Source organism: Balaenoptera musculus, chromosome 3 (genome assembly GCF_009873245.2).
Source record: "Balaenoptera musculus isolate JJ_BM4_2016_0621 chromosome 3, mBalMus1.pri.v3, whole genome shotgun sequence".
NCBI classification, from domain to species: domain Eukaryota; kingdom Metazoa; phylum Chordata; class Mammalia; order Artiodactyla; family Balaenopteridae; genus Balaenoptera; species Balaenoptera musculus.
The window spans coordinates 97,167,471-97,192,206 of NC_045787.1; the positions used below are offsets into that span (position 1 = coordinate 97,167,471).

Below are 24,736 nucleotides of genomic sequence, written 5' to 3' on the forward strand. Positions count from 1 at the left end.
GGGACTTGCACATGTCCTTCAGTTTCTGACATACAGGTACACTGCGGGGCAGAATTCTAATTCCAAAGAGCCAATAGGAGTTCCGTAGGTTGGCTCTGAAATGTAGTCCCATTTATTTCTGTAAGGAGGAGTCATCCACACAGATGGCTGCCGAGCCTGGGAGCTGAATGTAACTGTGTGGTGATGGCCAGGGAGGACCTGTGGTAAACCGGGCAGGGTGTTCTCCTTCTAAAGGCGGCAGCCACAACTTAACTCAAGATCACGGTTGCCATGTGGGAATGTGGGCCCGTTTTGGTCAGGTCTTATGATTATTCAAAAAAAAAAAAAATCAAAAACACAGATTTTGAGGTTAAATTTTTCAATTTTTTAAAACGTGGACCACTCACTCTAAGAAGAATACAACACTGTACAGGCCAAACAACGGGATGTCCAGGTTACAACCTCCACAAGGCATCCTGATCTAAATAAAACAATGGAGGATACCTGAGCATTAGGAACAGAGAAAAAAGGCTAGAAAGAGGGGTAGAAACCACTTTACAGAGAACCTAAGTGCCACACTGGAGGTAGCCAGTGGTAAGCATGCTGGGTTTTCTTTTTTCAAGGTTATATCCTGGAGTTTTAGAGCTTCAGTGTATCTTGATACTTGGAATGAGACAGTTCACTTTAAGGCCCAGCAAATCGCATCTTACCATTTGCTTACCTTTAATGGGATCTGGCCTCTTAGGGCTTGACATGGCTATAAAATGCTGGACTAGCTTAACCTTTTCATACAGTTATTGCGGAAAGGTTTTGTCAAGAATGTGGAGAGGCTATGCCAGGATGCATATTTGACAGATGCCCAAGCTGAGGCCAGGAAGTCACTGCTCCTAAAATACTCAAACAGATGGCTTTGGGATATTTTCATGAAAGATTCCAGAACATTTGCTGTAGGGATTGAGTTAGCTAAATATGGTCACTTCGCCAAACAAAAGTGGCTGGTCATTCTGTATGTTCTGGCAAAGGACAGGGGAGAAAAGCAGTGGGCAAAAAAAAGAAAAGAAAATGCATATTGTCCATGGAGTATAAGTAAATTTATTTGTTAAGCTCTAGATATATGAAATTGAATTGATTTCCTGACACATCTTCATGAATTGCTGGAAAAGATAGTGATAGGTTCCATGGAAGCAGATTAGAGCAGTGGGGTTTGTTTCACTCCATGGTAGCTGGAAGGCAGGTGTTACGCACTTTGAAGAACAGAGAGATGAATAGAGTGGTACCTTAGCTGTCAAGGATTATAATCAAGTAAGATAAGGTAGGAATTTAATTCTCCCACGAGGCAGAAAATACATTAGAAGAGGGAACACTTTATTCTTTTCTTTGGATTTGGGAGATTACTTCGCCGCTGGATTTGGAAAACCTTCTTGGAAGAGGTGGTGTTTAAACTGAGCCTTAAAGGATGAGCAGGACTTTTTCAGGAGTGGAGCAGGGTGGACACATAATTTTTATTTTCTTTCTTTTTTTTTTCTCTTCTCTGATGTGTAAGACCCATCCTCCTTATTTTTTGGTTCAAGGAGTTGCTTTATCTTGGGGAGCAGATAAGCTCTAAAAAGTGGGATTATGCAGCTGGCTCAGCAACATCACAGCATTTGATAGAAAAGTCATAAATAGCAAACATTCTCTTAATTTCACTTTTCTTACAGATCAGCCACGCACCATAGTTGGCTGCCGTGTACCTTGGCTCTGCCCCTCACTCAGTGCCCTTGGACAAGTCCCTTGACTGCTGAGCCTCAGTTCTCTCACCTGCTCCCTCAGGGTTAAATAATAATAAGAGGACGAAACCAGAACAAACCCTTTCATAAACACATGGAAGTGTTATAGTGCAAATATTTTGCATACTACGGAGTGCCATGCAAATGTCAGCTGTAATTTGGCCGTCTGGTTGTCTTTGTTATAGGGCCAGGAGACCAGGAAGGGTGTGTTGACCATCGATGCCAGTTTTAGGGGCTGGTTCGATAACTAAACTGCACTCCAGTGTGTTGGCTTTTAAAGTCTGTTACTGGTTTTCGAAGCCCAGCGTGAATATAAATATTCATCAGGAGCCAGGGCCTCTGGCAGGATGGGAGAACTTAGGGAGTGGAAAAGTGTAGAAAATCATGGAGCTTGTTTAGAGGATTTTCCTCCACAATCTGGTGGAAGCTTGAATTATATCAACAGTGGAAAGGCTTCATGTCCTCAAGAAAATATGTAAATAAACCCAGCTTAATTGAAAAGTCTTCAAGAAAAACATATGGTATCCTAATCCAATGTAATAAATAAAGAAGGGTTCATTTAATTTAAAATGAAAAAGAATAGTTCACTAAAGTCAGTTTGGTATAAACACTTGTAGGATATTTTTATTTAATTTCAAACCCATATGAAGCTTAGTGATAGAGTTATTAGGCCCTGTTCAAATTTTGGTTAAAGTATCATTTATTTATTTATTTATTTTTGGCTGTGTTGGGTCTTCGTTTCTGTGCGAGGGCTTTCTCCAGTTGCGGCGAGCGGGGGCCACTCCTCATCGCAGTGCGCGGGCCTTTCACTGTCGCGGCCTCTCTTGTTGTGGGGCACAGGCTCCAGACGCGCAGGCTCAGTAGTTGTGGCTCACGGGCTTAGTTGCTCCGTGACATGTGGGATCTTCCCAGACCAGGGCTCGAACCCGTGTCCCATGCATTGGCAGGCAGATTCTCAACCACTGCGCCACCAGGGAAGCCCTAAAGTATCATTTAAAGAGACTAAATTTTCTGTTCTCTTTGAGGCTTTAATATAATAAGCTCTATTCTGAGAACATTTTCTCTGCATTCTGTGCACAAGCTCACGTCTAGTTTTGGGTGAAAAAAAATTTGAGTGGGGAGTTACATCTGTTCACAGGCTACTTACAGCATGTCTTCATAGCCAAAGTATGTCTACTGGAAAATTGTAAAGTACAGCATTGTAGGAGTACACCTCAGAGTAGGGGTCCTCCAACCTTACTCTCCCTCAGAACCATCCATCAGGGTGCTTCTTCCAAATGCAGCTTCTAAGACTGCGGTCCTGAGGATTCTGATTCAGTGGGCCTGACAGTCTGCATTTCGAAGAAAGCTCCAGGCCCTTCTGATGCACGTGGGCCTTGCCACGGAGAATGCTGCCCAAGTACCTGCTGTATCTGTCCTCTCCCTGCCAGTGCTTTCTCACAAACTGAGTACCTTTGTAGTAAGTTTTCCTGGGCCTTGACAACAAGCTATACATAGTTTGTGTTTAAAGTTTCTCTAAAATCCATAGGACCCACATGCATCCTTGGGTTTCTAACATATAGATAGGTACGCTGCTGGGCAGAATTTTTTTTTTTTTTTTTTTTTTTTTAAATAAATGTTTTTTTGTTTTTTTTTTTTGTTTTTAAGTTATTCAATTTTTATTTATTTATTTATGGCTGTGTTGGGTCTTCGTTTCTGTGCGAGGGCTTTCTCCAGTTGCGGCAAGTGGGGGCCACTCTTCATCGCGGTGCGCGGGCCTTTCATTATTGCGGCCTCTCCTGTTGCGGAGCAGAGGCTCCAGACGCGCAGGCTCAGTAATTGTGGCTCACGGGCCTAGTTGCTCCGCGGCATGTGGGATCTTCCCAGACCAGGGCTCGAACCCGCGTCCCCTGCATTGGCAGGCAGATTCTCAACCACTGCGCCACCAGGGAAGCCCCTGGGCAGAATTTTTAATCCCTAACTCACCTGTAGGAATTCTGTAGGTCAGCTCTGGAATGCAGTCACATTTATTTCTGTAAGGCAGAATCTTCTTTTTCTTCTAAGGCAACCTCCTGGGTCAGTCTCCACTTGTGAAACCTTCTGCAAACCTAGTTTCCCTCCATCACCCCTTCGAGCAAAATTATCGTTCTCTCTCTTTGCTACCGTCGCTTTTAGGATTCTGCCAAGCTGTGTGCTTATCTGCCCCGCACCCCAATGCCACATTAAACTGAGTGTCTGGAGAGAACTGGAGAGAAAGGATCGGTCGTTTATCTCTGAAACCACACCATTATAAACACTCAGAAGTTTTGCTGAATGATTCGTGTCTTCAGGTTAATGTCCTCTCTTCTTTCCTCACTCCTGTTTCACAAGTCATGATCACAAGACTCGATCATCCCATACCAGCCGATCTTCTGCAGTATCTACCTTAAGAATAAGGATGACAACATTAACGGCAACATTAATAATAGTTCACGTTAACTGACACAATTTTTAAATATCTGGCACTATCCTAGGCACTTTATATGGATTACTCTCATTTAATCTTCATAACAACCTCAGGTATCCTCATTTGCATATGGGGATACTGAGGCACAGAGAGGTTAGGTAATTAGCCCCTGGGACACGGGCACTCAGTGGCAGAACCAGGCTTCTGACCCAGACGGTGTGCCTCTGGAGCCCACGCTCACAGTCATCACATTACCTGGCTTTGCCTGACTCTCTTTGCACAAGACAATTGTGGATCTGTTCCAGAGGGTTAGCAAGAACTCAAGTCAGTTTGTTAGCCAATAATTTTCACTGACCTTATCCTACAAATTTGTTAATGGGTCGTCTGAGAAGTTACTTTGGAAAACTTGGGTAGGTAAAGTTAAAATGTTACTTTACTGCACTAATCCTCAAGACCTCTAATATTATTAGTACATTTTTTGCAACTCAAATGGGACCTTTGTATACACTGTTTCCCAAATGTATTTAGCTCAAGGGAATCACCCCACCCACCCCCTACTTAAGACTCTTAACTTCTTGAAGAATTAGGTTTTTGTTGTTTTTAACATAATTCGGAATAAAAGCTGGCTGGTGCTCTTGTGGGGTTCCCAAGAAATTTCTCAGGTTCTAAATATTTGGGTAACCCTTACTTTTGACCCTTTCTTATTTAGTCTTGAGTGTCTTTAGTGCTTGAGTAGTTAAGTTGTCTTTAGTGACCACTTACATTTACCTGCTGGAACAATCACAGATTTGTTGTCATAGTGTAATTACTAATAGTGCCCTTTTCGAAGGGATCCCATTTGGATGATAAACTCTGCACAGTTGCTCTAATCATAACTTCACCCTCCCCCAATTAAATAAAGACCTCTGTTTCATACTTGCTACCTTCTCACCACTCACTGAAGGACTCTTATTGCTACCACATGTATGGGAACAAAGGTAATAGCCACGTGCCTCTGGCATCTCACCATTTTATGTCAGAGTCATGCAAGGAATTATAGAATTCCATAAACTGGAATTACCTAGTTTATAGTCTCTCGTCACTCAAAAGTAACATTTCTTAAGAATTGCAAGCCTTTAGACTTCTTCACCTGGCTCAGAATCTATCTATTCATATATATGCTTATCTATGCAGAAGAGACAGCAACTCTGAAGGGATACCAAAAGTCTAAAAATAGTTGTTACCTCTGGGCAGCAGCGGTTGGCATCAGTACTGTGTAGTGGTGGCAAAGCTGAGAGAGACATCTCACTTTAAATATTTACACTCTGGCTTTTGAGTAACGTAAGCATATTATTTTTTTAAATTATATTTTTCAATGTTTTACAACTATTCTGAGTTTTCCCTGGAAATACAGGCTATTTCAAGCCCAGCCAGGTTGATCTACCTTTTGGAATCCATGTCTTTCCTCCAAGGGAGACCTGGTCTCTTTTTTTTTTCTTTTATTTCACTTCACTTAGTCAAATATTATTAGGTCTTCTCATACTTCAAGAGAGAGCTTTTTTTATGCTTGTGTGTTGTAACATAATTCTTAAGAGAATAGCTTGGAATTGGACCTATCTGGGATCAAGCTCCTCTCTTCCACTTACTGACTGTATGGCCTTGAGAGAGTAACTTAATTTCTCTGGGCCTCCGTTACCGTGTCTGTAAATGGAGATAATGACAACCTCCCTCTTGGGACTGTTGTGAAATTTCAATAAGATAATGCATATTCTAGGCAGTTCTGGGGATAATGTAGTATAAGTTCAAAATATGGTGGCTAGCCAGGGGGTTCTCATGACTGTAAACCTCTCACTCTGAGTAGCCACGAAGTTCATTTCTATTCCTGTAACCTCTTTTCTAATATTTACACAACTGATGTTCCGTGGGATCCAACCATACCACTTCTTATAAATATCATCCAACTCTCTTCCAATCCTGGTATTAGTGCACCTAGAGGCGGCAGGGATATCTTGTCAGAGTTTATGCCTTCCAGAAAGCAGTCAAGGCGTCAACATGATTCCTGGAGCAAATTAACCAAAAAAAAAAAAGCAAAAAAAAAAGCAGAGATGGAGTCTAATATGACGTTAAAGGTGTTGAAACTTAGGAAATGACATTTTCAATTTCAAAATCATCACAAAAGTAAGCCACTGGAATCAAAGACACACAGTTGAACCCAAAATTGTGACGGAAAGATTCCAGAATTCTAGCAACAAAAACAGCCCAAGGTCACACGGGGAAAAGCCTTCATAGTGTTTTCTTTAGGACATAATTCCTCTTGTCCACAGATTTGGAAAATAGAAGATATAAAGAGAAACGAGTAGAAAGAATACAGTGTGTGTAAATATTGGATTTGAATTCCTGCTTCTCTATCTCAAGTGTATTAAATAAGGAAGCAAAACTCAGTGTGCATTTGTGGTCTGTCGTCATGAGCCCAGCATGGTGCTGGGGGTTTTCTGATTTGTAACTCAGTAACTCTCACTTAAGCCATACCACCTTGAAATGATGCCCTACTTAGCAGATGAGAAAACAGATTCAAAGAAATTAAATTGCACCCAAGTCTACAACCCAGGACTCTCGACCTTGATCTTTTGTTTCCGTCCATGCTGTTCTTACTTGGCAGGAAGCCCTGCCTTTGGGTCTCTAGTTCTCTGGGAAGCTTTGGGAAGTCTGGGGGAGAAGCTATGACTTTATGGAGTAATCTTGTTGGCCACCGTGGGTTTTCACTTTGGCTTTATATGTGGCCCACTTCCTTTACATTGTGTCCTCTGTTGCACAGCTTTGGATGGATGCTGATACTGTTTGTCTTTTTGTGGGGTGCTTCATTTCTGTTCTCCCGGGGCCAGTTTTCTCTAGACAAAATACACTTGTGTTACGTACCACAGTCCTTGTGGTACTGAATCTATTGCTAACAACAGATTCAACATCTAAGAAAAAGAGAAATTCCCTGATAAAGGAAATTTTAATATATGTTAGTTTTTTTTAATGTCATCATGGAAAGGATCTATAACTTGTTATTCACTAAACTGTGTGAGGTCTTTGTTTTCACACAACCGTTTGACATTTTGCATTTCTAAGCTCCATGTTACTTCCGGAAGGAGTTGATTAATTTTCACCAAATGTCATTCAGTACCAGAGAACCTCAGAAGGCATTTGAAGTTTAATTTGACTTCTTTAAACAAACCTGTGGAGAAAGCTGTTCAGTGACGGGTATTCTGTGAGATCCTCCTCTGTGCTCCACGTCCATTTATCTTTGCAACCACTCCAAGAGGTGGGGATCATTATTCCCATCTTGTAGATGGGGAAACTGAGTCTCAGTAATATCCCTGAGCAGTATGGCAGTTCATGGAACCATCAGCTACGGGATATTGGACTTTTATAAGTACACTTTTCTTTTCCAGGACCCTGGGGAAATTAGTTGCCACAGGAAATGTGTACTAGTTCTCACTAAAGGGTTATATGTAGTGCAGTTTTGTTTTGGTTTGTTTTGTTTTACCTTATATGGTTTTGATGAAAAAATTGTAATATGTGTTAAAGGGTATGTTTTTAAGAAGGTCAACTCATGACTCTCATAAAAATACAAAAGGGACATGCCGAAGATTTTACTTAACTCGTTAACTAATGAGGAACAATAAGCTCTTTTAATCGTTTCAAAGGAGAATGCCAAGTGTAACACAGGCAGACAAGAAAATGAGGAAGCAATTGCACCTTCACTAGACAGAATTTATTTGTATCTCTGTGGAAAAGAACCATTTGCACTACCAGATTTACTTACAGAGTTGTGAAATAGCTACGTGAAGAACAAGGAAAGGAATCTGCAAGGGGGTGCTTTACAATTCCCAGTACTCCATTGAAAACCATCCAGTGATTTTTTTTTTTCTTTTTCAGCCCTTTTTAAAGTCACCACCTTCCCTGACATTTGTCTTCTTTAATATGTTGACTTTTTAAATGAGCATGGACTTTTCTGAAGGTGGTAGGAGACACAGAGTGAATGACTCAGCTTGTCCCTGTGATGAGGCATACCATTGATTTTCAACCACTTGGGGTCAGGAAAATGCATACACACCCAAATTTGCATTCGCCATCAGCTTAAGGACCTTAGATGTATTGATTTTCTCAAGACTATGTTCTTTTGTGTTAGGGTCTCCATCTGTGACCTGAGGACGATTGGGGGTTAAGGGTCCTGGCACTTGTCTTTTTCTCTCTGGATAAGATTGCCTCCAGCTTGCTGCCATGGTCATTTCTTCTGGTCCTTTCAGGGTCAGCCCCTCTCATAGTTTGAATCTCTGCTGCTTCTGCTGATATGGCCCTCTCCCCACCCGTCACTCTCTTTTTCTTTCTTTTTTTTTTTGGTTTTTTGTTTCTTCTCTATCCTGTTGAATTTCCCACTTTGGAATTTTGAGTGTGGAGGCTAGTGTCACATATATATCAGCAGTGTCCCAACAATTCCTTGCTTTTCTCCTGGACCACTACCAAATCCCAATGTAGGGGGGTCAACTCTTAGCTGTTTAACTTCTTGTGACAGTGTTTACTGTTGGTTATGGCCCCTTTCTTATCCCCAAAGCTGTCTTTTTACTAAGCCCTATTTAGATTTGGAGTAATTCAAATGCAAGAGAGCTAAGGTTTTATATATTTGTTTAAAGAACTTTTACTAACAGACCAAAACAGCCAGTCATGCTCTTCAAATTGTTTTCTTTTCCATCCTTCCTACTACTGGGCTCACTGGATCAAATTTTAACTAGGCAAGAATTAACAATGACATATATGTGCATCTGTAGTCACCGTTTAAAATTTCCAAGTATAACAAATTTGATGGGTGAAAAAATTATGTATTTGCTGGTGAGGTTGTAAAGAAAGTGACTTGAGTACTTCACTATATTAACATTTTCTTAACTAGGGTAATATTATGGGTAATTCTTGCTAATTTCAGAGAACTATAGTTTTTCATTAATTAATGTCATAAAAAGGTTTTGGGTTTTTTTCCCCCTTCTAAGCACTTTTTTCTTTTATACAGGGTCATTATAACTTTGACATCAGTGTTTATCTCCAGATTTATAATTGTTGATGCTAAAAGCAAGATTCCCTAAATATCAGTTTGGCTTACAGCAAACGTTGCTGAAATGGACTGTTTGATTAAGCCAAGAAAGGCGATGTAAAGACGTAGAGGAGGGGCAGTGAGATAAGTAGATGTCAAATAACATTCACACGTATTTCTGAAAACAGTCTTAAATGGTTTTGATGTAGTGGTAATCCTTTGTATGTTTTTGATATAAGGTATCATTTTTCATTAGTCAACAGCGTACATGTATATATATTTTTTAAGTTTGATATGTACATATGTTGTTCATATCACCGCCATTTATTTATTTATTTATTTATTATTTATTTTTATGGCTGTATTGGTTCTTCGTTTCTGTGCGGCCTAGTTGCTCCGCGGCATGTGGGATCTTCCCAGACCAGGGCTCGAACCCGTGTCCCCTGCATTGACAGGCAGATTCTCAACCACTGCACCACCAGGGAAGCCCCCGTACATGTATATTTTTAAACACAAGTGAATCAGTACTTCCAGCACTTTCTTCTTTGAGAACATCTCCTGTTCATCTTAGTTGCTTCCTGGACATACCTTTGGTTACGTGTTTCTCATCATAGATCCAGACAGAGGGAGAGGTGGGCCTGTGTTTAATCTTCCAGTGTAGCTCAAGTCAGAACCACTGTACCCTGCTTTTATGCTAAATATTTGTATTACTGTCCTTTGATGTTTTCTCGTACATAATAAATCTTTCCTCTTTATTTTTTTTACATTTGCATTTTTTAAATTAAAGTATAGTTAATTTACAGTGTTGTGTTAGCCTCAAGTGTACAGTACAATGATTCAGTTATATATATATATATATATGTCAGATTATTTTCCATTATAGGTTGTTATAAGACATTGAATATAGTTCCCTGTGCTATACAGTAGGTCCTTGTTGTTTATCTCTTTTATACATAGTATTGTATATATGTTAATCCCAAACTCCTAATTTATCTCCCCACCCCATCCCTTCTGGTAACCATAAGTTTATTTTCTATGTCTGTGAGTCTATTTCTGTTTTGTAAATAAATTCATTTATATCATTTTTTTTAGATTCCACATATAAGTGATATCTTATGATATTCATCTTTCTCTGACTTCACTTAGTATGATAATCTCTAGGTCCATCCATGTTGCTGCAAATGGCAGTGTTTCATTATTTTTATGGTGGAGTAATATTCCGTTGTGTACATATATCACATCTTCTCTATCCATTCATCTGTCGATGGACACTTGGATTGCTAAATCTTTCCTCTTTAAAAGAACTGATTTATGACAGTAAGAGAAACCACACTCTGAGGTACACTTCAAAGCAAGAAAACCACATATTTAACCAGGTAAAGCAAATATCTGTTTCCCTAGCTTTTAAAACAAACAAACAAACACCCACATATGTATTTAGAACTCTCATTTTGCAGGTCAGCATGTTTTCACAGAGAAGTATTTAAGTATAGTGAAGAGAGGGGAGCAGTTGACTACTGCTTCTGTCAGAAGTGCCGTGTACCAGGCACCCTTGTAGGTCCAGGGGACGACACAGTGAATAAGATTTACAACTTCTGCTCTCAAAGTGCTTAGATTCTATTAAAGGAAGGCAGACAATGAAAATGTAAGCAAATGATGAGGATTTCAGAAACAAGGAAGTGCAATGGTTAGCAAAGAATTTAAGTGAAGCATCATTTTCTAATTTTCCTTTTTAAAAGCCCTGGCTACTACATGGGAAGAGATTGGAAAGGGGCTTGGACTGGGCTGTTGTCCATGGAGATGGAGGGAAGTGGATAGAATTTAGAGAATTGGAGGAAGGTAGGATGGAAAGAACTTGGTAATGGACTGGGTAAGGGAGGGGATGGTATAGTGGACGACTCCCAGGTCTCTGACTTGCACAAGGATGGAAGGGATGCTATTAATTAAGATAGTAAAGAATGGAGGAGGAGCACTTTGGGGGCAGGGGGGAATCGAGGATTCAGTTTTGGACATGGTATATTTGCAATGCCTGCAGAATAGCCAAGGAAAAGAAAAACCTTGAGTGCATTTGCAAAATGAGTCCGGAAATGAGGTCAGGGCTGAGTTATAACTGTTGGGAGTCATTGGCACATGGGTGATATCTAAAGCCATGGAAGTGGTTGAGATCACACAGGGGTGAGGACTGTGAAGGAGAAAAACTTGGTCCAGGACTAGCTGTGAGATACAACAGACATTTAATCGATCTAGTGGAGGATGTGGAACTGACAAACAAGCCTGAGCAGGAATGGCTAAAGGCAGTTAATTTGCAAGAAAAAAATAATCATATTTCATGATCACAGACCACATAGTCCTGGCCAGCAACTCTCAGCCACAGCTCCCAGTTGGCTCTGAAAAAGCCTTCACTAATGCTAGGAGAGAAACCTACTGCATGCATGTCTTCCCTGAGGAGGGGGAGAAAGGGTTTCATCCTCATTTTCAAAGATGACTGTACTGGATATAATCCAAAGGATAAAATGAAAGTATGAAGCTGTTGCTGTATTTCTAGAGCAGGGTTTGAAGTTCCTCTGAAACAAATGTGAAAGCCTCAGAGGTCAACTTCTCTGTCCTGGTTTAGTTTGGGTTCCTAGTAAATGGAGAACGATCTTGCTTAGTTGGCAGCAGCCTTTCTCTTGGGAGAAGTTAAAGTGCTACACCATAGAGTTATTTTGTCTTTATGCTTGCAATTACATGGGAAATTTAGATTTAATAAGAAAACTAGCTTAGAAGACATACAAACTTGCAAGTCCAGCCTTGGAAAAAGGAGCACAGGGGGATCTTTCGAACCCATCTCCCTCTGGTTTCGATTATTTCACAATGTACAGTATTGCCATTTAATAGGCATTGCAGTAAATCCCAGATGGGATGTTTGTAGACTGTGCCACACTCTAATCAATTAAAAACAATAAACTTTCAACTTTATATAAAATAAATTCCTGAAATCCTAGTTGGTTACTGTGTATCTGAGAATTTGGGGGTATCCCTTCCTATATAAATAAGGTTTATTATTTGTAGAGGTCTGTGTCTTAAGTTGAGTCATGGAAGATGGTCCCTGGTCTTAATATGGTAACATTAATATTAAATAACTACACGTGTGCCGTTCGTTTTGACATAAATTCTTTAGTGTGAAGCCATACACTCTTGCAAACCATTGAAGAGTAGGAATAGAAATGGACTGCTGCTTAAATGATGAAAGTATTAAAAAGCTTGGAAACTTTCTTTGTCAAGTTGGCTATTTCTCGTGCTTTTTCACTTTCCTTTTCTTTCTCAAAATCAATTTCAGTTCTGCAGTTTCAGTTCATGTTTCACAAGTTTAAATATCAACATTTGTGAGGGCACCACTTCTAGTTCAATCAAGATTTTCCTTCAGGGTGTATGGCCGTGTACAGTTCTGAATGACATCCTGGTCATTAAGAGTCACTTGGCGGCTACCTGTGCTATATACCATGAGCTACTTTGGCCCAAATTTCAAATCTGACATGGCAGTTCCACACTGAGGGAGTTACTCTCTTATGTACCTTCCCAGCCTGGATTTGGGAGCGGCTACCTTTTTGTTTTCTAATGTTGCTAACCTGTCCAAACTAGAAATAATTTCCTAATTATTTCTAATAATATCATTGATGCCCTGACTCATTCCTACATATCTGTATTTTTAAGCCTTTCATCTTTCATTACTGAATGACTGCTTTCCAACACCCAGGCGCCTAGGAGAAGAGGGAGAAAGCACAGTTGTAGTGAAGCAGCATGCACAGAGTGGGGGAGGATTTTGGAGAAAAACTAAACTTGGTTTGGGGAATGAACATTTATTGAGCATCTTCACTGACTGGCTGTAAGTTAAGAGCATCACATAGGGTCTCATTAATATTTAATATATACAACTCTTATTGTTTGTGTCTTAAATCTCTGTCTAATTAAATTATGATAATTTAATCAGTGAGTTCAAAAGTGAACTCTAAGCATCTGCTTTTTCAAAGTATGTTGTTCATGTGGCACATTTCATTAGTTCATAGAGTAGGGTTATTTCCTCAAATCATAGAAAAATTTACAGGGCACAATGGCCATTCATTAGAAATAGCAAGTGGCAGTAAGCTCTCCAAGGAATATTTCTTTCCAACACTCAGCTTTGGAGAGTTGAAATTCAGGGTGGTTAGGATGATCAAACTGGTAAGTGCTGACCAATGTCTTGGGAAATTTGACTTTTTGCAAATTTTGGACTATAAAGCAGGGCTTTCCTTTTGATTAGCTTCCATGAATTTGTCAATTTACTCAATATCATGGCTTTGTCATTTATTCCTCTTTACATTTAAATGGGTTTCTTTAAATCATTCTTGGTTACTGTTGCTCAGAGAACAATTGTAGAGTTGATTTTATATTCCTTATGTAATTCTTATAAAATTAAAACTAGGGAAAAATTACATAAAAACTTACTGCCTCTTGAGACATACTGTCTTTATAATCAGAGCCCTTTAACTTCTTTTTTTTTTAATTTTAGCATTTTTAAAAATTTTATTGGAGTATAGTTGATTTACAGTGTTGTATTAGTTCCAGGTGTGCAGCAAAGTGATTCAGTTATACATATACATATATTAATTCTTTTTCAGATTTTTTTCCCCATATTATTACGGAATACTGAGTAGAGTTCCCTGTGCTATACAGTAGGTCCTTGTTGGTTATCTATTTTATATATAGTGGGGTGTATATTGTTAATCCCAAGCTCCTGATTTATCCCTCCTCCACCCCCACCCCCAGAGCCCTTAAACTTCTAAACAAAGTATTGGCTACAAAGCAGAAGGGGTAAAACACTTGAATTGCCAAAAAACCTTAAAGATTATGCACAACCACCCATTAATTTCACCAATGAGAACCTAATTCCCCAAAATGTAGGAAAATTATTTTAGTTCTTTTCTGAACAGAAACTAATGTCAGTAGATGGGAGGCAAACCGTAGAGTGGGAAAATGGGAAGGAAAATACTCCTTCCAATGAGATTTTTAATTTGCTTCTCTTGCTGATATTTACTGAATTTTTATCCTCCTCCTCCCCTTTGTTTTTAGTGGCCACAGATGTCTTTAATTCCAAAAACCTGGCCGTTCAGGCACAAAAGAAGATCTTGGGTAAAATGGCGTCCAAATCCATCGCTACCACCTTAATCGATGACACAAGCAGCGAAGTGCTGGATGAGCTCTACAGGGTGACCAAGGAGTACACCCAGAACAAGAAGGAGGCAGAGAAGATCATCAAAAACCTCATCAAAACGGTCATCAAGCTGGCCATTCTTTACAGGAATAATCAGTTTAACCAAGATGAGCTAGCACTGATGGAGAAATTCAAGAAGAAAGTTCATCAACTTGCTATGACCGTGGTCAGTTTCCATCAGGTGGATTTCACCTTTGATCGGAATGTGTTATCCAGGCTGTTAAATGAGTGTAGAGAGATGCTCCACCAGGTCATCCAGCGTCACCTCACCGCCAAGTCACATGGACGGGTTAATAATGTCTTTGATCATTTTTCAGATTGTGATTTCTTGGCTGCCTTGTATAATCCCTTTGGAAATTTTAAACCCCACTTACAAAAACTGTGTGATGGCATCAACAAAATGTTAGACGAAGAGAACATATGAGCATGTGAGTTGAGATTGTGACTGCTCATGATTTATTTGAAGATGGAGCACTGCTGATTTATGAAGGAAAAAAAAATAATGTTTTAAAGATTACACATATTTCAGAAAGACTTTGCCCAATTCAGTTGTCAGACATTAATGATAATGTTTTATGAGGCTTGTTTTATTTGAAGCAAAGCATATTGCCAAATATTCTGGTAAAAAGCTTCCCAGCGGTTAGCAGATCACGGGAAGATGTATGGTTGCATGATGCAAATGTAGAGTTATATAAAGAAAGATACGTGTGGCTCCAGACCTCAAGACATCTTTTTTAGGGCAGTTGTTATGTTTGTGGCACATTGGATATTTCTATCATGTACAGAATTGTGTATTTTGATTCACCTTTATTCCTTACTATGTATGTGTACCTCTTTTAAAAAGCCAACAGCTCTCTCTTACTGTCATTTCTCCTTTTGAAACAATTCCATTTTCAAGTTTACCTTTTGTTAAAAATTCTTTTGTTAGAGACTTTGACATTCAAGAATTCCGTCTTAATTAAGAATTAAGATTCAAGAATTAAGGCAGTCAAATTGAACCTTCAGAAAAATAGAAAACTGCTTCTCTGAAATCAATATTGTAGAAACCAATTGTATTTGACATAATGAATAATGTCTAACATAAGACTATGCTTCTGGAATCGAGTCCTGTTTTTCAGTACCAACAGTAATACTTCCCAAAACATGAAAATTCCCCAAAATGGCATACCATTGCCTTGAAATGCTTGCTGAGGGCTTAACTTACGTCATCTTGAAAACGTGCTGACAGAATCTCCATTTTTCATATCTGTTTTAAATGTAAGAGACAAAGAGGAAATCTAGATCATTCCCGATATTGGGACAATAAAAAGTAAGTGGTTTTAAGAATGATAAAACAATCTTTACCTTAGAGATGAGCCCATCAGAATAATTTAATTTAGGGGGATGAAAGGCAAAAGGGAAGACAGGATATTGCCAGAAGAACATGGGAATGAAAATGAATGCATTTCAATGTTTAGTAAGGTTTGATAGGTAAATAAAGAATGTCACTTTTTTATTTAACTGATAAGGTTTTTGCTATTTTGTTATTTGCTATTTTCATGAGTAAACCAAAGAATATTTGCATTCCAAGCAGTTTGTGTGTTGTTTCTATATAATTTTATGTGTGAATGATAAAGTAAGCATTTGCTTATTTTGTAAAAAAAAAAAAAAAATAGAAACCTGCTGGCCAACTATATCACCTAGGAAATGACAGACTCAGTCACCAGCGCTAAATGTTTGCAATGTCACTCTGTGATTTAGTGTACTCTTATGCCTTGAATTTGCCTGCCTCCCAGAATACTGATATTAAAATAATAGCTCACCAGGAAAGGCCCTACAACTAAATATTCCAGAGGTTGAGATCTTCTTTAACCCACTACAGCCTAAAGGAGGTGGTAACTTTCTCTGGGACCCTCATGTGCTTATCTGAGTCAAGCAGCAGAGGCAAAGAGTATCTCCCTGTTTGATATTAAATCCTGACACCAAGACTTGAACTGAAATTACCATCCTCACTTCCCAGGGCTGGTAGGTGACCACTATGAGTTAGCAATAGCATAGTGATTGCAGAATTGATCTGTCTAGCTTCAGAGCCTGCTAAATAGCTTCTAAATTTAGTTTAGCAGCCTTTCTTGACCAGCTCTGCTTTCCTCACTTGGGAAAACCTAACCTGTGTTCTGTGGAAGCTACTGATCTGGTGCATCCTTCTCTACCAGATTCCCTCAGCAGAGGGGGTGTGGAAAGCAGAGTGCTTGGGCAGTTGGTGGGTGCTTCTTGCTCACCTCTAGCTATAGACAGGACCAACCAGAGAGAGAGGACCTAGGGGTAAATTTAGATCAGTCTGGGCCCTTTTGGATCACAGAGTTGTGCCTTCACACTAGCAGTCAGATGTGCATGGGGGAGGGGAAGAGCAGTCCTTAATTTCACACAGAAGGAAGGCAGTGAGGAGTATCCTGAAGGAGGAAAGCCTATTTGCTTCCCTCTCTCAGCATCATCTTCTGGAGGGGACCCATCTCCTCACCAATCCTGTACCTGGAAGGCATGCCTCAGGAGGATCAGTGACAGTCAGCAAATGAATTTGATCAGCAAGTTCATTTCTGATGCAACAGGACTCCCCTTGTGCATGAATTTATTTGGGGTGGAAAGCTGGAAAGAATGCAAATGTGCTTAGGATAGATAATTTTGAGCCAAGTTCATAGTCATTTTAGGGTCTTATGAAAAATTGAGTCTTTTTACATTTTGGAAAAAAATCATGAATTGTATTATAATTGGTTTTTAAAAATTTTTGATGATGGCTTCTCTGCAAACATTATGAGTTAATATAATAGGTGAGTGATAATACTAGTGTTAACAACTGACATTACAGAGTAGATATTATGTGCCAGGCACAGTAACTCATTTAATCCCCGCCACAACCTTCACCGTTTTACAGATGAGGAAACTAAGGCAAGAGAAATTAGGGAATTTGCTTGAGGTCACATAGCACTTGTGTCAAAACCAGGATATTAAGAAAACCTTATTTTCATTTAATGATGGTATATATAAAAGCAATTCTAGAAACATCGTTAGTTCAGAGAAGAGTGGGCAGTGTGCTTCTGAAATGGAATTTCACATAGTGGCATTTTAGAAGGTATTTAAATCACACAGGTCTGAGCTATTCTCTAAAGATCTGGGTATGGTTTTATACAAAGACATCTTATGAAGTTTTCAACATGGCTCCTAATTTGGGGGCATCTCATGGCTCAAATTTCTGTCCCTTCTGGAACTTCAATTCAAGGTGTTCCCAATTAACGATGACTTTGAACACTGACCCCTGCAGTACAGTGTGCCTCTCCCCCCGGGTGGTCTTTCTGTGGATGCACAAGGCGCTCTATGTGCACGCAACCAAGACAAGCAGAAGTTCACCACTTCTCCAGTTCCCCAGAAAAGGTACGGCATCGATTTAAAACTTCAACATTATTTTCTAGGTTTAGAGGCTGGAAATATCTGAGTAAGTAAGTTTAAAAATAGTCTTGTGTTTTTCTGTTTATTAGACCTTTCATATAGAACTCAAAATTAGTTTAAAAGAGAACAAGTGTTAGGAACTTTAATGGTACAGAAATAATGCATTTTTTTTTGGTGTTATGTATCAGTATCACTTATTCATAATTACCTGGAAAGTTCTTTTTCTCCCACCATGTTAATACTTAAAAAAACAGAAAACTTAAACTTTCTGGTGGATTCCCCCCCACTAAAGGATTAAAAATAGCACTTTTTGTGCTCTGTACATATCAACTGGATTTTTACTGAGAATTTTAATTTATCCTTGAGATACTTGATGAAAGCACCTAAGTTATAATTTAGCATACTGACCTTGACAAATAATAAATGAAAGATGAATGTGCCTATCCATATGATGAAATATTTGTAATAAAAAGTTAAGTGCTATTTAATTGCTAGGAAATGAAAATATCCTAATAAGACAAAATTAGCATGTTAATAGTATGTATAATATTTTTACATTTTTAGCCAGTCTTGCATTTCCAAACTGGCATTATCTAAATTAGTTGAACTTTGCAGTGTTTGAAAAATCACCGTTTTACTTGGTCTATTGCATTCGTGGATGTAAAGCTTCTATGTAATTTGTTAAACTCAAAGCAGGTTTTAGTACTCAGTGCTGTTTATGACAGATAAAATTTTATCCTAGCTCTGAAATAATTTTCCTTACTGTGATTCAATTAAAGTCTTTATAGAAACCCCCTAATGAAATTACTGAGGCACTAACCAGAAAAATGAGTTAACTTTTTGCTTCTAAAATAGGACAGTAGGGACTTCCCTAGTGGCACAGTAGTTAAGAATCCGCCTGCCAATGCAGGGGACACAGGTTTGAGCCGTGGTCTGGGAAGATCCCACATGCTGCGGAGCAGCTGAGCCAGGGCGCCACAACTACTGAGCCCGTGAGCCACAACTACTGAAGCCCGCGCACCTAGAGCCCATGCTCTGTAACAAGAGAAGCCATGGCAATGAGGAGTCTGCCCACCGCAATGAAGAGTAGCCCCCCGCTCGCTGCAACTAGAGAAAGCCCGTGTGGAGCAACGAAGACCTAATGCAGCCAAAAATAAATAAATAAATAAATAAATAAATAAATAAACTTATTTTAAAAATATAAAATAAAATAGGACAGTAAGAAGATATGTAGGAGCTTATAACCACTTATCACTCTCATGGCAGACTATTGAAAATCCATTTTCTCTTTTACTGAGGCGTCCTGATAGTTACTTGTGTCTACCCAGAGCCAGAAAGACACTTTTATCTCAGTGAATTTCCCAAAATGGAAATATTTTTGTGTAATATTGATTCATGTCTGTCTAGCCAAAGATGTGTTTTCCATCTAGCAAGGAACATCAGCCCCGGGTTATAGAGGACAAACCTCTCCAAAGACATCCTGTCTGCTGAGCCCTGAAAAAGGATACAGACAGACAAGTCAGCCAGCGTTCACAGTTAAGAGAAAAACATCTGTGCCTTGGAAAATGTTCTCAAGTACAGAGCGTTGTGCGCTGTGTCCACCAAAGTTCCATGCAGTCTTTGTAAGAGTAGCCAGCCAATGGATAAGGCCCCTCATCTTCCTTCATGGGTGGCCAAGGAAATTCTCTGCCTTCCCCATGAACAGCTGCATAATTGTTATTTCTGCCTCGTGGAAATAAGGCGGCTGATCAGGCACTTGGGGTTTGTTCTTAACAGAAGGAAAGAATATTTGATTTTTTAAAGTATGTGTTTTGATTAGCAGAATGATCCAAAACAATATACTTCTTTGTACTTTGGTTTTTCCATTTAAAAGCTTACAGATGGATGAAGTCATTTAAAACTGCCTGATGTGAGGTATAAACACAAGACATGGAAGTGAAAACTCTGAGTTTACTTACCTAGATGGTCACCATTATCTGGGATGATTGACGTTTTATAAGAAGCCCAGGTTCCATTTTCCTGGAAGTGGGCTTTTATCAGACAAGCAGGAGCCACCCCTTACCCATCCTAAGTGACTTGTCAGCTCTCCTCTAAGACCACTTGTTTTGCTTGTTTTCAAGCAAATTACAAATATTTATAAGACACTTAATGTCCTAGAAGAGGACTTGCTGATGATTCGATAAAAGTGCCAGCATTATTACTGTTCCCTAATCATATGGATTTTTGTGTTCTCATGACCAAGGAGGCACATTTTTAGCTTGCTGAAATAGTCACTGGAGAACGTGCAGTGAAATCCATGAGTGGAAACGTCCCATAGTATTTTCAAACACCGTGTGTCAGTAGCTTGGCATCTTTTCCTCTTGGGGACTCGCTTGAGGGTGGCCAGGGAGAACCCAGCAGCGTACATAGGGTGCGCGCTGGAGCAGCTGAAACCAGTTTCCAGTTCCTTGTCTGCCAGGGAGCTCTCGTGCCTTATCTCTAAAGTTTGGAGAAAATCAACTACCTTACAGTCTCATTTTAAGGATAAAATTAAACAAAACATGAAGGGCTTTGAAACCTCCCGAAGACTATTCCTGTGTGAGGTATTGTTTACCTAAGCTATGAAAATAAGCCTGAACCCAAAATAAAATGCACAGTAGACTTCTGCAGGCTGAGAGAATTTTATTAAATCCTAGTCCCCTTTAAAAATTGTTTCTTGCTTTAAATTTAGAAAATTGTTTTGGGTTGAGTCATAGTTTCTGACAGTTACTTATATATGATCTCTTAGCCAATTAAATTCTGAATCTCTTCAATTATTTTATCATTCCTGCTGGTTTTAGTTATCTAGTGCTACCTAACAAGCCACCCCAAAGTGTAGTGGTTTAAAACAATAACTATTTTGTTATGGTTCTGTGGGTTGACTGGACTTGACTGGGCAGTTGTCTTTGTTGGGGTGTTATATGGCTGCAGTCAGATGGTAGCTGGGACTGATGTCTTCCAGAGATTCGACTGTGCCCCTGGAGGGTCTGGCCTCTCCTCTTGCTGGGGTCTCTACTTACTGTTACCCAGGGCATCCCTAAGAGCAGGGGCAGAAGTTTCCAGGCCTTCAGGCATATGCCCAGAAGAGGCACTGTGTCACTTCTGCCTCATTCTACTGGTTTAAGCAAGTTACAGGCTATGTGTAGGATCCTCAAGACTGCCTTCAGGTCTGAAGCTTCTCTGGAAGGAGAGAACTCAGAAAAGCAATTATACTCACAGTTAAAATTTACTACAGTGAAAGGTTACAGATTAAAATCAGCAAAAGAAACAGGAGCATAGAGCAGAGTCCAAGAGAAACCAGGTGCAAGCTTCCAGCTGTCCTGTGCCAGTAGAGTTTTACAGATAACACTTAATTGTCTCAGCAATGATGTGTGATAGCACATACAAAGTGTGGCCAGCCAGGGAAGCTGACCTGAGCCTTGTTGTTCAGGGTTTTTATTAAGGGTCGGTCACATAAGCATGGAATGCCCATGTGACTGACCTTAGTTACTCAGTCTCCCTTTCCTCCAGAGGTCAAACTGATACAGGTTGGTCCAGAGTCCCAGGTGAATAAAAACATGTGTTTACCATAAATCACAGCTAATATAAACTATCTGGTTGTGGCTTAAGCCCCTAGATATACAAAGGCACTCTTATCAGATAGAATATACCAAGGTCTTAGAGATTATCTCCCAGGATCTAGTCAAAGGTCAGTCCTTTCTTTGGAAAGTGCAGGGTTTGACCATCCCAAGCCTGCTGAGTTATCCCTTTATTGCATGCAGGCCCAATTCCGATTTAGTCTAGAAAGGACTACACAAGGGCACAAATTCTAGGATGAATGGTTTTGGGGGGCCATCTTTGGAGATCAGGTACCATATCATTATTATCCCCTCATGGCTCCAAAAGAGACAACAGTATACTTAAGGAGTCTGGAGTTCTTCACGGAATAGTTTGTTTTAACTGCAAACTGAACATATATATGCATTTATATACATTTTTATTTATAAACATTATATACTTTTATATGTATATATAATGAAATAATATTATGAAATGGGCTAACCTGTTAATAACAACATTCTTGTCCATGTGAAGATGTGAGTCCCATCTATGCCCAATAAATTAATCCTTTCCATTTAAGAACTACACAATAACACCTGGTTCCTGTACCTGAGGAGTTACTGAGTAGTGGGACACTGACAATGCACAGGTAAGTTACTAAATTGGTATTCCCAGGATGAGGAGGTGTCCAAGGCTTTGTTAGCTTCACATAGGCTTTCTGGCTTCAAAATGCATGCTTTAAAAGCAATAAGCTCAAAGTAGTGGCAGATTTCTCTTTCAAAATCAATGGTAAGTACGGGTGTGTGTGCGTGTGTGTGTGTGTACAGGTAAAAGAAAAATGTTTACAGGCCATATTTTTTTCATGCAAAATAAAAATGATTGTAAATGAGTCTGTGGCAAAATGTTGATTACAAACTATACTGAGGGGAAGCATCTGAAAACTAAGAAGTAATATTTTAATTTACATTTAATTAATATTTTAATTCATGGGAGTATCTGAGAAATAGCAACAGGAACGATTTGTTTTTAAACTTTATTGAAGTATAGTTGATTTACAGTGTTGTGTTAATTTCTGCTGTACTGTAAAGTCATTCAGTTATACTCATAAATATTCTTTTTCATATACTCTTCCATTATGGTTTATCCCAGGATATTGAATAGAGTTCCCTGTGCTATACAGTAGGACCTTGTTGTTTATCCATCCTATATATAATGGTTTGCATCTGCTAATCCCAAACTCCCAATCCTTCCTTCCTCCACTCCCCTCCCCCTTGGCAACCATGAGTCTGTTCTCAATGTCTGTGAGTCTGTTTCTGTTTCATTTGTGTCATATTTTAGATTCCACATATAAGTGATACCAGATGGTATTTGTCTTTTCCTTATTTCACTTAGTATGATATCTCTAGGTCCATCCACGTTGCTGCAAATGGCATTATTTCATTCTTTTTTATGGCTGAGTAGTATTCCATTGTATATATGTACCACATCTTCTTTATCCATTAATCTGTCTATAGACATTTAGGTTGTTTTCATGCCTTGGCTATTGTAAATAGTGCTGCTATGAACATAGGAGAGGAAAGAATTTTTAAATCATTTTTCTTTCAGAAATAGATTGCAGGTCAGCTTGCAAAGCTAGATAAACTCTGATTTCATATCTTTGTCCTCAGTGAGGTATATCTGTGTTCCCTGAGGCCTCAGGCCAGGACATGGAAATACGTGATTGAACTGACCCAGGGAGAATGGCCCTTCCATGTTTCTTTCTAGCCACGCCACTGAGCCAGGTCTCACTGGGTCCTGCCCAACATTTGGTTCTGTCTGCTCACTTGTCACTAATCATTAACAAAGTCTGAGGGCTTCCCTGGTGGCGCAATGGTTGAGAATCCGCCTGCCAGTGCAGGGGACACGTGTTCGAGCCCTGGTCCGGGAAAATCCCACATGCCGCGGAGCAGCTAAGCCCATGTGCCACAACTACTGAGCCTGCACTCTAGAGCTACTGAGCCCACGTGCCACAACTACTGAAGCCCGAGCGCCTAGAGCCCGTGCTCCACAACAAGAGAAGCCACTGCAATGAGAAGCCTGTGCACCGCAACGAAGAGTAGCCCCCACTCACTGCAACTAGAGAAAGCCTGCGCACAGCAACGAAGACCCAATGCAGCCAAAAATAAATAAATAAATAAAATTAATTTAAAAAACAAAAAAAAGTCTGAGTCTTGGAGACAAAGCATTAACAAACAGCATGTCCTCTTACCAGCAAAGGAATGGAGCAGGCCCAGGAATAGAGCCTGAGGATGAAGCCTACCCAGTATGGGGTTTAGACCCTGACTGTGTTTCATCTCCAGTGGCTTTCCCTGTGGCTCTAGACAAGATAGGGGTCTTTTCCTTTTTACTGGGTTACATTCAGAACATGACAGGATTTTTAAATTTCTCCTGATTACAAAAAAACGGTCTTTTGAAGTTTTAGTTTGTTTCCTCTATCTCTTGACTAACCACACAATTTCAACCAAGAATAAATAATATGTAAACATGACTGATGGCTTAAAAACCTAGCCTTTGTTTTGAACTATGTTCTAAAAGTTTGGCTTTTATTAATTAGCAGGCCAAGAAGGAAGATGGCCTCTCTAATCTGCGTTAAAGTTGCGTTTGCCACACTTTCTTCTCCCAGACTTTAAGAGCAGCAATCCCACTGATAGGACATTGGCTCTTGTTCCTTTTAGCTTCAAGGAAAGGAAAGCTGCCATCTTGGTGAGAAGCTCTGACTTCCTGGTCGCTGTCAGCAGAAAATGAGTTTGGAATCTGAGACAGCCTAAGCTTTTCAATCGTTTTCCAATGGTGATTTCAATACAGATGTTAACCCTAAGAGCTTACCTTTAATTCTTCTGGTTGGGTCTCATAATATTTAAGAAAATCTTTCTAAACATATATGAAGATTAAAGTTTTATGAAAAGAACCTGAAATTCTAAGTTGATGTGAAAACTGTTACGCAAATCAGAGAAGAGAGATAAACCAGTGAGTCTAGGAAGCATAGTTTGGTTGCTCCTTTCCCTCGCCATCTGAGAGTATTTTCTGTAGATGTATTTCCATGTGAGGATTGTGTGTTTTCATCTGACAGTGCTTGACACTAAGGTAGGAATTCTGGGGTCACAACCCTGCCTGAGGGGAGCAGTATTTGCAAACATGTATGGGACTAATCTAAACTGGAGAGGGTCAAAGATTCTTCCTCTTTTTTTTTTTTTTCTCTTTTAAACATTTCATTTAAAAATAATTATAGAGTCATAATGCATTGTAAAAACAGTGCAGACTCCCTT

The 24,736-nt window shown here is 39.5% G+C and overlaps 1 protein-coding gene across 8 annotated transcripts in view; it reads left to right on the plus strand.

Annotated features, from left to right (window-relative positions):
• TNFAIP8 (TNF alpha induced protein 8) overlaps positions 1-16,025 on the plus strand; it is a 123,104-nt gene extending 107,079 nt beyond the window's left edge. For all 8 annotated transcript variants that reach the window (XM_036849276.1, XM_036849273.1, XM_036849280.1 and 5 more), the window contains exon 2: positions 14,312-16,025. In XM_036849276.1, the coding sequence (XP_036705171.1) occupies positions 14,312-14,877 (566 nt within the window). In that variant the 3' untranslated portion in view covers positions 14,878-16,025. The remainder of the gene's footprint in view (positions 1-14,311) is intronic.
• Positions 16,026-24,736: the final 8,711 nt, after the last annotated feature.